The sequence below is a fragment of the Dipodomys ordii genome, unplaced genomic scaffold (genome assembly GCF_000151885.1).
Source record: "Dipodomys ordii isolate 6190 unplaced genomic scaffold, Dord_2.0 Scaffold164, whole genome shotgun sequence".
In the NCBI taxonomy this organism is placed as follows: domain Eukaryota; kingdom Metazoa; phylum Chordata; class Mammalia; order Rodentia; family Heteromyidae; genus Dipodomys; species Dipodomys ordii.
In genome coordinates, this window is record NW_012267380.1 from 2,310,828 (window position 1) to 2,324,821 (window position 13,994).

At 52.0% G+C, this 13,994-nt stretch overlaps 1 protein-coding gene across 1 annotated transcript in view; it reads left to right on the forward strand.

Annotated features, from left to right (window-relative positions):
* The window catches only part of Wbscr17 (Williams-Beuren syndrome chromosome region 17), a 168,174-nt gene that overhangs the window by 119,125 nt on the left and 35,055 nt on the right, over positions 1 to 13,994 (forward strand). The window contains exon 15 of the mRNA XM_013033173.1: positions 9,913 to 10,030. Coding sequence (XP_012888627.1) covers positions 9,913 to 10,030 — 118 coding nt within the window. The remainder of the gene's footprint in view (positions 1 to 9,912; positions 10,031 to 13,994) is intronic.

The following is a 13,994-nucleotide window of genomic DNA, read 5'->3' on the forward strand; positions in this document are numbered from 1 at the left end:
TACAATCACAGGCATGAGCCACAGACCCCAGCAGGTAGCAGTTTCTCTACCTGTGGGGACAGCCATCAGCTGTCTAGGAAGATGCTTCTTTCAGTCCATTCGGGTTACTGACCCAAATGTTCCCAATGGAACAAATGGCTTTCCAGCTAGCTGCCTGTTTTCCTGCTCCAGCCTCTTTAGAGACCAGCAGGAGAGTTGGGTAAGGCTAGGGTGTTGTGAGAGGGCTCTGCTTGGCACCTGGTGAGGAGGAGATACCAGACCTGGACTTCAGTGAGTCCATCTCACTTTCAAGAGCCAGAGGCCCACTGGGCTTCTGCCTCTGGGTAGGAGGAGCACACAGAAGAGGAGAAAAACCAGCCAGAGGTCTGCCACCCAGGGAAATTCTCCACTGTCCTCAGCCAGCTAAGATTCCTTCAGTGACACCCCGGCCTCCTCCTTCGGAGCCTGAATTTGGGTGCAAAATGCAACAGTACATTAAGTAGCATTTCTATGCAATTAAGGCACATTAAAATGGCAATTAAGTTCCACAAACAGCCTTCTGTGTGCGTTCGCTCGCGGCGATGGAACTGCTGCTGTCGTCTGGGGATGGATGCTGTAACTAAAGGCTTTGCAGGGACGCAGCCATTCACAGGGAGCCGGAACCCAGGGTTCCAAGCCTTCTATTTCTTCCTGGAAATGGGACTTTTAAAAATCTTTAGCTTTTTACTATGGGGAAAATAATTATATTCAAGAGCAGAGAGGACTGTCTGCTCAAGGCTTTCTTCCGCCTCCCATACACTAAGTATTTTCTCACTTTTCTCGAGAGAAAACATGTAGGAACATGTAGGCCAGGGGTGGACATCCCTGGACAAGGGTCACCTCTGGCTCTCCAGGGTGGGAGGCAGCTTGGGGTAAACTGAAGAGTCAAACATGAGATTCCCATTACGCCCTGGGGGCCGTCACCCTAAGGGACACCGTGGGACCCTGGGGTGGACCAGGGCCTTGGGGTGGTGGGGAACAGTGGGTTTGGGAACCCAGTGGAGGAGGGAGGCGGCCAGAGGCCCCCTGGGGCATTTTTGGCAGGATGGGAGGGGGCATTTGTTCTTAGTCCCCAGGGAGGAACCTGGAGGGGAGGAAGGGGGGGGTCTTAGACCTCCACACAGCTCAGTGTCACAGAATCTGATCGGTGATAAAAATAGAAATGCGCCCCTGGGTGCTGCCCATAATTGCTGCCTCCTGCTTCCTCGTTCTCATTTTCAGCTAATTTTGCTTGCTCTCTGTTTTTATTCTTAACGGATCTCTTCATCTAGGATGCAGCTTCTGATGCAAGCTAGCCTTCCCCAGGGATGTGGGGGGGTGGGGGGAGTCTCACCACTCAAAGGCACCGCTCCCTGCTATGCTTGAAATACGACGTTTCTTGCGGTCCCCGGTAAGGCCTGGGGTTTGAGCAGGACAGCACTAATCAATCACCTGAGAGACGCGAGCCGGGCAGGTGTTGCTAAAATCAATCGCGTCTGAGACTGATTTCCAGAATGTCTCTTCACTCTAAGTCACCTTTGAAAACAAGAATCCTTCCCTAAACACAACTAAGATGTATTCTGACATTTCTCCTTGGGAGGAAGGTTCTGAACACCAAAGCAGGGTTAAAAGCCCACTGCTGGGTGAGTTCCAAAGATGCTAGAACATTCTCTGAGTGCCATTCAAAGAGGAGAAGGATAGCTGGTTGATCTAGACCTCAGGCCATGGTGGATGGGACCTGCTTAGCTGGATGTTGAACTTGGAAGCTCCTGGTGGAAACTGTCCTCAGGGACCCTGACCGGTGTCCCCCCGTGTCATCTCAGCTGAGTCCCAGCTGGCCAGATGTGTGGCCCAACATGACAGCTGCATTTGCTCATTGCCTGTGGAGAGAGATGTCCAAGAAAGTGAGCAACTCCAGAGGTCTTCACAGGAGGATCACTGTCAAAGGCCAGCCTGGGCAAAGTTAGCGGAAGATCCTTTCTGAAAAACACTAAGAGCAAAAGCACCAGGGGCATGAATCAGCCTTAGTAAGTACAGGACTCTGAGTTCAGTCTCTAACTCAGCAGAAATAAAGAAGGGGGAAGGAGGAGCCCAGTGTATTCCGCTGTTCCTTCTCTGTTTCCACCTTGTGGCAAGTGATGGCGGCCTTGTCTCTGGACCTCTGATTTACACTACCGTGTGGTCATATTTCATCTTCTGGAACTCATCTCGCCTTGCTTTCTTTGTGTTTGCTTTGCCCGTCTTTTTCATCTTTCTGTTGTCATTTTGATTTGTGCATGTGGCTCACACGTGGCTCGCAAGAAGCCCTCGGATGGATTTTGTTTCTAATTTGGTGTTAGAGATTCTGCACCCTGGGTGGGGTGCAGTGTGAGTTCATGGCATGTGCCTTGCCAGACACCCCATTTGCATGTCTTATTTCCTCGGGACTTTGTTTTTTTTTGTCTTCTAGATAATACATGCTTCCCCCCCCTCTTTTCTGTTTAAATCTCCTCTGGTGCTTTGGACTTCTAGTCCATCCGACTTCTGGTCCTGTTATTTTTGTTTATATTGTCAGAAACTTCCAGTGTCATCCCTGGTCTTCAGTACACTTTATTCCATTTTGGGGGGGGTATGGAATGAATTACAAATGATTGACTAGAAATTAATTACAAATGATGGGTGTCGCGCATTTGCAAGGTACACGACTTTTGCTGGTTGAGTGGCTGAATCCATAATTACCTCTTTGCAGAAAAAAGTTGGAGAAGACTTGTAGTAAAGGCATAGAGAATAAGACTTGAACTATGTGCTGGAAGAGTGCCAGGAGAAGAAACTGCCGTGCCCCATATGGAATGGGCATGCAGAGATGGAAGAGCCTGCCTGGCCAGCCAGCCAGAGAGTGAGAGGTGGGACACTCTGCTTGCGTGCAGACAGGTGCCGAGCCCCCCTCCTGCCCTGAGCTCCCTGGCTCCTGGCCTAAAGGCTGGGGTTGGTTCTGGGTGATTCCTTCCATAACAGAGTTTGCCTGTTGGCACAGCTCCACGGGAAGAGAACCTGCCACACTTCCGTGCAGTGTGGTCATTAATAATCCGCCAGTTTCTCCTCATGTGTGCATGAGTATTTGCAAAGCTAATTGCTCAATCAAGAATTCATTGGTTTTTTGTTTGTTGTTGGTGGTTTTTTTTTTAAAAAAAACACTGTTAAAGTTTGTCCACTGGGTTTTTCTAGGAAAGCCTAAGAAGCATAGCTACTTATTCACTGTATATAAGCTGTTATTTTCCAGTCAAGGTGAGCTGTGAGCGGCGGTGTAGATGCACTGAACTAAAGACCAGCAAGGCACAGGGTGTATTTGGCTGCTCTTCTGCACTGGTGGTTCCTACCACCTTGGGCTGCCCATCCCTTCATCCTCTCACCCCATCAGCAGTTGCTTAGTGAGGGGCTTCTGATGAATGAGCCGGTGCTGGTGGCTCATGCCTGTATTCCTAGGTATTCAGGAAGCTGACTTTGGGAGGCTGATGGTTCAAGGCTAGACCAAGTTTCTTAAAGAGATAGACTCAATGTTACCCAGGCCTACACTGGGAAGGGAGGAAGACTGACCCTACCTCAAAAGTAACCAGAAGAAGATAGAGGCTGAGGCATGGCTCAGTGGTAAGAGTGCCTGCCTAGCAAACACGAGGCCCAGAGTTCAAACCTTAATATGGCCAGAAAGAGAGTTAACAGAAAAGATCTCCATTTTTCCTAAACTGTGGTCTGGCATAATACTGCACAGCAGCACTTGAGGGCAGGTGGTCAGCACTGATTATATGAACTTCCTAGAGCTGTGTCTTCTGGACATGCATGGAATTGGGATTTTTTTCACAGGCTCTCTGGTGGCTCCATAGGTTCATGATCAATGGAGTGGCATTATCCAGTGGACCATTTCCAGTGATGGAAATGTGCCTTTCAGAACCATCCAATATGGTGGCTACATGCGGCTCTGTGAGCACTGGAAAGAACTGAAGTCTTCACTTTATTTTAGAATTTATTTACTGGCCTGCTTGTTTGTGTAGAACTTAAGATTTAACCCAGCGGCTCGTGCTTGCTAGATAAACACTCTACCACTAAGCATGAGGTTGATTTTTATTAAAATATTTTTAAACTAGTCATGAAGGTGCACATTCCTGTCATCTCAGCTCTTCAGGAGGCAAAAGTAGGATTGTGAATTCAAGGCCAGTCTAAGCAAAAGTAAAGGCAAGACCTTGTCTCAAAAGCATAATAAAGACCTGGGTCCTGAGGCAGAACTCAAATGGTAGAGTGCTTACAATAGTGCTGAGGGTTGTGTAGGGAACAGAGGGGAGCAGAAGTCTAGCAGGCACCTGGGATATCATTAGTGCTCATGACAAGAGTTTGCTTCAGGTAGGGTCCAGTGGGGTTGGTTGGATGGATGGATGAATGGATGGATGGTTGTTTGGTTGGGTGGATGGATCAATGGATGACTGGTCAGATGGATACATGGATGGATGGATGGATGGATGGATGGATGGATGGTTGGTCGGATGGATGGTTGGTCAGATGGATGCATAGTTGAATGGATAGATGGTTGGTTGGTTGGTTGGATAGATGGATGGGTGGGTGGGTGGATGGCTTTGTGCAGGACTACCAATGGTGAGAGCATCAGAGGGAGCTGGAGGTTGGGGCCCTTCCTTCACTGCTTGATTGATGCAGACCAGAGCTGAGGACAGGAAAGGCCTGTTCCCTTCTGTTTCTCTGAGCCTCCAATCAGAGTCTAATTTTACAGCACTAATCACTGTATGGCCTAATCTAATCAAAATCTAATCAGGGGAGAGGTTAGACTCTGTCCTTTGGGGCCTTTGTCCTCACGTGGCAGAGCAGAGAATAGAGGAGGACATACTGCTGAGGGAAAAGGAGAAATTGCTTGTGAGGGAGTTTCGGGTTGTGCACTAGGTGGGGACACGGGTGGGGGAGGGGGCTGTCTTACCTGTTCCCTGGGCCCACTCTGGGTGTTTCCCCCCAAGTATGGCTCCTCACTTGTGAAGAGGAAACCCTGCTACCCTCTGATGCTACCCCGTGCCTCTGCCATGTGAGTGTGGATTGTAAAAAGTTCATTTCTGAGCTGGGCCTCAGTGGCTCAGGCCTATCATCCTAGCTATTTGGGAGGCTGATGGTGGGAGGATCGCAGTCCAGGCATACTCCTAGACATGGAGTCAGGGAAGTGTGCACCTCTGCCCACCAGCCCCTGAGGGCAGGGAGTGAGTGAGGGTGGAACATACTACCACTTCTGTTTTCCCCAGGACTCAGACTAGACACTGGGAAGCGTTTCCCTGAGTGAACTCATCCTGTTATCTGTGGGAAGTTACGTAGATCTCTTGGTTTAAACATGCTCCCAGAAAAGAAGGTGAGGAATGGGGACGGGTGACCAGGAGTGAGACATGGGGCTGCCGTGTCCTGAGCCGCCGCCTCTGCCAGAACCCACAGGGCAAACACCAAGTCAGAGGTATGAGGAGATCCATTGGCGCCGGTCATAGGACGATGTGTGCTTGGTAATGTGTTGGGTTTTTTTTTAATCCCCCTAAATTTCTGGGTCCTGTAGCTGGTGATTTGGGGGGCTCTTTGTGACGGCCATAGAGCAGGAGGGAATTTCTCTTCCTGCCGCCTTGTTGCCTCCTCCACTCGTACTCAAGAGACGCACTGGCCTAGAAGTCGCCTTAGGCTTCAGTTAGAGCCTGTGTTCCACCTTGGCAGCCAGGAGGCAGAACGCTGTGCCTTGATCACAGATGTGCTTCTAGAAGCTTCTGTCTTGGGCCAGCTGCCATCAGCCCCCGGGCTCTGGAAGGGTCCATGAGTTTGCTTGTGTCGAGTTGCTTTGCACGTGTTTTGCAGAGTCTGTGTCTCAGGCACGCAGAAGAACCCAGTCCCCTCCTTGTGGGTGAGGACCCCACTCCGTGCCACACCCACTCCCTCCCTCCTGCCCCCAGCTTTCAAGGTGGAAGGAAGCCCCGGGTGCTATCCCAGTCAGAGGAGCCAGGCGCTCTGGTTGCCAGTTTGTCTTGGTGCCATGCCTCAGGGTCATGGGGAAGGTCATGAGGGACCACACAGATTTTGTGCCATCCAGGGAGATGGAGGAGGCCCTGCTGAACAGGCAGCAGGTTTCCTGGAGCTGGGATTCAGAATAACTAAAAATTTCCATCGTCTGCTTCTGAGAAGGAGCAAGAGCAGACATCGGCGGCCATGGCCATGGATCTTGTGCAGAGTGTCCCCACCCTGTGGCCTGAGCTGTCACCCAGGCCCATGTCCCCAGTGTTTCAGGACATCAGGCTCAAGGTAGAAAGCCTCGGGGACGAAGGTGGCACCACAGAACCAGATGCCATCCCCACTTCCTTGTGTCCTCACTGGAAAGTTAAAACCACATAGAGACCATTACAGTACCTCTGTCATCCGCCGTCCACGTGAGGAGGAGAGCATGGCGGTGTCTCCCATGCACCTCAATCATCTACTGGGAGGAAATGATGGCCCTGTCCTTGTCCCTCCTGTGCTGGGAAAGGTGACGGGGGTGAAACCCTTACTCCCAGGTCGCCATTTCTTCCCTCTGTTTGTTAGGAAGACAGATGCCATTTCTGGGCCAAGTGTCAGGACCCAGCAGGGCTATTTAGCAACTGACCTGTTTGGTTGGTAAACATGAAATATTTCTGCACCTGAGGCTGATTTCCCCCCCCCTTCCAGGTAATTTAATTTGTAAGAAATAAATGTGCTTAATTTCTAACAGTTGGGAAATCTGACTCTACATACTGTCGATTAAAGCTGTGTCTCTAACACCTCAGCCAGGTCATTATCAGGGCAATAAAAGTCCATGGATTCACTCTGGCAGTGCATTTTATGACTCAACTGGTCGTCCTGACCATCAGTCTCCTCCAGCACTTGGCTGTCAGATATTAACGAGCAAATATCAGCCACGGTAGGAGCTGTAGCTCAGTGGTATCTATTCTAGAGCTTTCCTTCCTCTTTCTCTTTGTCTTCCTAACAGTTCTCATGCACAAGATAGCTAAGCAGACACTTGAAAAAACCACGTGTGCCAAGTATGTGCACCGTGCTTTCACACAAATACTCTTCAGAGGGTTGTCTGCAAATCAGCCTCTTGGAGCCTAAAGACAATGTGATTAGCAAGAGGGAAATGTGTTATGCTGGAGGAACTGCTTATGGAAAGCATCTTCTTCTCATGTGGATGTGGTCTTTGTTTGATTAAAGTAAGCCGGGGCAGAATCTGTCAGCTCTGGCAACTTCAGTCCTCACTGGCATTTTCTACATCTGTGAAAAATCCCAGGCTGGGGGGTGAGGGAAGGAGAGAATGTGAGAAAGAGAGGAGGGAGGGAGAAGGGAGGGAGGGGAGTTCTTTTTTTCCTCTGGAAGGAGAAAGGAAGCCATGTGATTCCAGGCACACCACTCTGCATTCCCAGGAAGCGGTGACTTGGGTGTGGGTTACTCCTGGCCAGTAATCCCTGGCTTAGCTGCGGTGTGCCAGCCGACCATCCACTCGCTGTGAGGCATCTGTGTGCTGATCATGGTGCTGTTTGGTTTTTTAAGGCAGGGCTACTTACCCTTTGGGTGTTTCTATGTAGAGCAGAGGCAAATGGGACTCAGGGTATTAAATGATAGCATTTTGCCAGTGGAGAACTCTGCACCCACTGGACAACTCCTTCCCCCAAATTATTCCCCAAAATTGTCCAAGCGGGCCTCCTATCCCTCCTCCCCGCCCCACCTGCCCCACCCAGTGCCAGGGCTCTGAGCCGTAACCTAGCTGAGCTGGTTTGGCTCTGGGGGCAGGATGTGGCACCCAGCACCACGGGCTACCCCTGGCTCTGCCCTCCTTTGCACCAGTCCGTGCCTGGCCACTTCACTCGTGCTGTAGTTTATGTCTCAAATGTCCCACAGAGGCCTGGGTTAATATAAGGCTTGGTCCCCAGACAGCTCTGTCGGGAGGAGCTGGGACCTGGGGGATGGAGCCCAGTGGGGTGGTCTTGAGGTTATTGGGGGCCTGGCAGGGGGGTGGGCCTCGATCCCTCCCCTTCTTCTTTGCTCTCTGGCCAGGAGTGAGTGGTCCTGCCCCCCCATGCTCTTCCCAGTGGCCTTCTGGCCTCCATCAGGGGCCTGGAAACACGGAGTCTGACCATAGATTGGAACCTTCCAAATCAGGAGCCCAAACCAACCTCTTCTCGTCATAAGAGACTTGTTACAGTGACCGAAATCTGACACAACCTCTCAGCGTGGTCTCCTGGCCATCTGGCTCTGTGGTGGGGTATGGCATGGTCCCGTGGCTCTGTGGTCAGGTGCAGTATGATTTGTGGCCACATGGATCTGTGGTCAGGTGTAGTGTGGCCATGTAGTAGTCTGCCTAGCTCTTCCATGAAGCCTTCTCTGAAAAGAACAGGGCTCAGATCAGGAACTCTGCTGTTGCCCTGTGCCTCTGTGTCTTCGGGTGGCCTGATCTGCCTCTTTGCATTGGGGCAGTGTGTGGAGCGTATGCTGTCTGCTTACCAGTCTTCCTGTGCTAGGCAGTGTGGGATCCAGCCTCACTGTCAGCTCTGGCTCCTGCTTCCTGAGCTCCCAGGTCTTGTTCAGAAAGTCCTTGTCTCTGTGTCCAGAAGCGTTTCTCCAGGCTTTCCTGTAGTCCCAGGCCTTTGACCTGGATGAGGGCCTCTGAGCTGGGCTGGTCTATGTGCAGGCCAAGGCCTTCTCCCCGTGGGACGGCACTATCTCTCCTCATCCTCCCTGTGTGCCCTTGCACCCTGTGAAGAAGGCTGGAGCTGTGTTCTGTGGGTTGATCTCTGGATCTTCCATTACCGTGGGTTTTGAGTCAGTATCATGCTGGGTTTGTTACAATAGCTCTGCAGTCTAACTTGGAGTCAGGTATTGTGTACCTAGGTGACACATGCTGACACACTCTACTTTGTACAGCAAATAGACAAGGGTGCTTTGTACATGGTTCTGCTCAGTAAGTGTTTGCAGTGATGATGATGATGATAATGGTGATTGTGATTATAATAATGGTGGTGGTGATGATGATGGTGGTGGTGGTGATGATGACAATGAATTACTATGTGGTGCTTGAATGGAAAAATATATCTTGGTTATTAGAAATAGCCAAGTAGCACTAGAAACATGGCTAGACATGGGTGGGTGCTAAGGAAATCAATGTGGTATCCAGGGTGATAATAAATCTGGAAACAGAGGCAAAAACAGCACAACAATAGTTTGTGACACTGTCCAAATGTGTGACTGGACAAGATGCCAGATCCTATCTCAAAAACCACTGGAGGCGTGGTTCAGCAGAGGAGCACCTCCCTAGCAAGCATGAGATCCGAGTGGAAACCTCGGTACAGAAAAACACAAAGCAGCTTCCCACAGAACATGGAGTCTGGCTCCCGTGCCTTCCATGCCTCCTCTCCGATTCCCCCTCACACTCTCCACATGTTAAATCTCCTCTCCTTCATGGGCAGAGAGCAAGCCTGCCTTGCCCTTCATCTCTAGGATTTGTGGGGCCTGCTATGGACTCATGTGGTCTGTCGTGGCCTCGTGAGCCTGCTGTGGATTTGTGGGGTCTGCCGTGGACTCATGGGGCCTGCCGTGGGCTTGTGCGGCCTGCTGTGGACTCATGCAGTCTGCAGTGGACTTGTGGAGTCTTCTGTGGACTCATGGGATCTGCCATGAACTTGTGCTGCACAATGAGAATCACATCTACCAGTCCTCATCGCGTCTGTGTCCTGAGAAACCAAAGGCTCCTGGCCTTACAGAGAACTGGGGATGGGAACCCAGGGTCCCTGGGAGACAGGCGTGGACCAGCACTTGCTCTGGGGAAGCCGAGGGCTGCTGTTGGGCTTTGCTGAGCTTAGCTTTCTCTCTCTCTCTCTCTCTCTCTCTCTCTTTCTCTCTCTCTCTCTCTCACAGGACGCCTGCCATGATCGGCTGCTCCTTCGTGGTCAACAGGAGATTCTTTGGGGACATCGGCCTGCTGGACCCGGGCATGGACGTGTATGGTGGGGAGAACATCGAGCTGGGGATCAAGGTTAGACTCCTGACTGATTTGTGTTCACTCACCAGCCTCATCGTTTAGCAAAACAAGTCTCTCCTAGTTTGACTGCCAGGCATTCGGTCACAGCTACGCTGAGTAGCAGAGGCAGAGGCTGCCCCTGACATTCTGCTCTGCACCCTGGGCAGAGCACCACTGGTCTGTACCAGCGCACTGCCGCTCCCTCTCATTGGGAGGGGCGCTGGTTAGTGGCTCTGGTGCTCCTGTTGGCTCCCGGTGATGGCTGCCTCTGACATGAAACAGTGTCCTGTAAAATGTCCAGGAAGTGTTTTTTTTTTTTTTATAGAAAATGGCATTGCTTCTCACTGGGTGTGGTGGCTCACGCCTGTAATCCCAGCCACGGAGGAGGCGGAGATTGAGATGGTGGTGGTTCAACATCAGCCCAGGCACAAAGTTCATGAGACACCCCATCTCCACATGCATTGTCTGGGCACAGTGGCGAGAGGTGCAGGTAGGAAGATTGGCACTTTAAGGCTGGAGGTCCTGTTTGAAAAATAGCTAAGGTAAAAATGGCTGGAGGTGTGGCTCAAGTGGTAGAGCATTTGCCTGGTAGGCACAGGACTCTTGGTTAGTCCCCAGTATTGCTCCAAAAGGACTGTATTTAACTTTGTGCTATTTTATATCCCTTAGAGCAGCAACTAAATGAATTAATAAATTCAGGCTCTGGAATTTTATCTTCAGTTCTTGAAAAATACCAGACCTCTCTGTTACTGTATGCACACAGGTATAATCTCCGTGAGGCAGACACCTGTGCACGAGGTTTTATTTAGAAGGAGATGCCTCTGTGGCCTCTGCCTCGGGGATTGTGACTTGTGATTCCATAGCGGCCTGGTGTGCTCCACCTGGCCATTTATTTTTGCCGAGAGACAGGCCGAGCCATCTGTGATATTTCTAACCCTTCCAGGACATGGTTTGTGGCTTCTGGGTTCCTTCCTTACTTAGTTAAGATATGTCTTGAGTAGAAAGACTTTCTATTTCAAGGGGAGAAAAGCCTACAAGATGACTTGAGGCGCTTCTTGGATGGCAGGCAGCGGGTGTGTGGCAGACAATTGATGGGGTGAAGGGATGCAAAGCCTGCCAGGCCCGAGGAAGCAAATGGAAGTGACATGGAGAAGTTCATCTTCCTCTACATAGGCTGGTCAGAGATGATGAAGAAGGCATGTGAGAGAAACACATCTCCATGTTAGGAGGGAAAACAATTCTCCAAGGGAGAAGAGACAGATTGCTTTCTAGCGATGGGGAAAGCTCCCATGGGCTTGGGAGAAGGGAAGGCTTCGTCTCTGTACTCGTGGCCAGTGGCCAGTGCCCTGCCCTTCCCTGGCAGATACCCCTGGACACCTCAGGGAGGCTGAGGAACAACACCATCAGACCTTCAGACTGTCAGAGAAGGCCTGCACCTGGCCCCAGCATCCTTTCCTAGGGACCCCGGCTCCCGTGTACATGGTGCTGGAGTCCTCCTGAGCCCAAGGCTCTGAGGAGCAACCCTGCTGTCACTTGACAGCACTCAGCTGAAGGGGAGGAGGGTTCGTTTCTACTCATGAGTTCAAAGGTTTCTGTCTGTGATCACCGGCCCTGTCCTCTCATGTCTGTGGAGAGACTGTGTCATGGCAGAGGGCATGATGAAGCGGCCTCCCTCAGGGTGGACAGGAAGTAGGGGGCAGAGGTAGACAGGAAGTGGGGCGCGGGTGGGCAGGAAGCAGGGGATGGAGGTGGACAGAAGTGGGGTGGAGATAGACAGGAAGTGGGGCATGATGGGCAGGAAGTGGGGCAGGGTGGGCAGGAAGAAGGGGTGGAGTGGACAGAGAGTGGGGTGGGAGGTGGGTGGGCAGAAAATGGGGTGGAAGTAGGGAGTGGGGTAGACAGGAAGTAGGACAGGGGTGGACAGGAAGTGGGGAAGGGATTGGCAGGAAGCAAATGGCAGAGGTGGACAGAAAGCAGGGGACAGAAATGGACAGGCAGCAGGGAGCAGGAGTGGGCAGGAAGCAGGGGGTAGAGGTGGAGAGGAAGCAGGGGTGTGGAAGGCGAGCTAGACTGGAGCGCCCTGAGGTCCTACTTTGTTCCCCTCCAGCTGCCAAAGTTTGAGTCCATCCGTGATTGGTACATAGGTTTCTTGTGGTCAGGGCCCTATGGTTAGGGCCCCTGGGGTCAGGCCTCTGTGGCATCCGGTGTCCTCTGAACCTCTCAGCTGTGGGCTGGGCCTCTCCCCTGCCCCCGAGGCCCTGGCAGTGTCCACACTCGCGCAGGAGGTGTGCAGGCCCAGCAGCCTGGCCTGGGTGGCCTAGGCCTCTCCTGGGCAGGGGCTCTCATAGGTGAGGGCAGGTCTGAGGCTCGCTGTGTGGCTTGGCCGTGTCCTGGGAATGACAGGCCAGGGGGTGGGTGTGCTGAGGGTGATCGATGGCGTCACAGTTCAGGGACACTACTGGGCCAGGTGTGGCCACACATGTGCCCCAGAATGTGGGCTGCCATGCTTATGACCCGAGTGGGGTTCAGCATAGCATTCCTGCCACCTTGCTTGGCTCAGTCCCACTGAGCTGAAGACCCGGAAGTTCACCACAGATCAGGCTTTGGGTGTCTGAGTAATGGCTGGCCTCAGCCTGGAGTCGAAGGCTTGCTTCTTCACATGGTTTCTTTGTACCAAAGCCTCCTGCTTTTCATGGGCTCCCGCCACACTGGCTGTGGCCCTCCTCTCCTCCTCTTCTTTGCTCTCTTGTCCCTTGCTGCAGCTGGCTCTAAGGAGCTCAGCCTTGACTCCGGGCCCCCCCCCATGCTTCCCACCCTCCCTCCTCCGAGCCAGCCATTGCTCACTCAAAAGCCCCTGCAGCCCTGTCCTCTCTCCAGTAACTCGTGGGCCCTGGTGTGCCAGGTGTAGCCACTGCTGTGGTGTTGAAGACGTCCCTGCCAGGGGCACCGCACCAGCTGCACCCATAGCTCCTTTTCCTTTTCCTTTTTACTTTTTCTTCTCTATCTTTGGCAGTGCTGGGGTTTGGAACTCCAGGCCCTGCACTTGCTTAGCAGGCGCTCTCTTCACAAAGCCACGCCTCCAAACTGTATTTTTTTGCCCCTTATTTTTGAGGCAGGTCTTGCTTCCTGCCCAGAGCATGCCGGGGTATACCCAGCCTGCGCCGTGGTGCCGGCCCTTCTGGAGAAAGCATCTTGTGCACTTGTTTTCTCCCAGGCTGGCCTTGAGCCTCGATGCTCATCCTCTCTGTCACACACACACACACACACACACACACACACACGAGCTAGGACATTGGCATGAGCGATGGGTGCCCAGCCTGCTTTTCATGTTCACTGTGGTTCAAGGTGCTTGGCCATGGTGTGGGCAGCAGCTGGCCATGCAGGAGGGAGCTGGAGAAAGCCAGTGTCAGCCATCTCTGAATGGTACCACACCACCTGGCTTCTTATTATTAAAATATATTGCATCCTCTTAAAGGACCTCTTGGAGCGAGTTCATGTGCGCGTGAGACAGTGGAGCCCTGGAGGTAGCTTGGGAGGTGAGGGAAGAGGGGTGAGGCATGTTGTGGGTGGGTGTGAACCTGACAAAGTGGAACTCGTGGGAAAAATTTAAAAAAGAATGGCCTACCAGCATTACACAGACAAAATCACACACGCATGCATGCACGCATGCGCACACACACATGTACACACACACACACACACACATACCAGCAGCCCTTCCTCAAGTGACCTTTCCACCAGCCAGCCCTGGATGGTGTCAGGCGTGGTGGGACATGGCTTTCTTTGTGGACTCTGAAACTCAGGACCGTGGGCTCAGTAGGGCTGGGAATTCTCCCCATGTGGCAGAGAGGATTTTGTTTCTTTGTTTCCCCCTCTAAGCAAATTGGGAAAGGAAGAATTCAGTCAGCACATTTTCCATTCATTTCTTTCAATTCTGCCTGTGATTATGGAAGATTTTACACTTGCACAAAAATAGAAT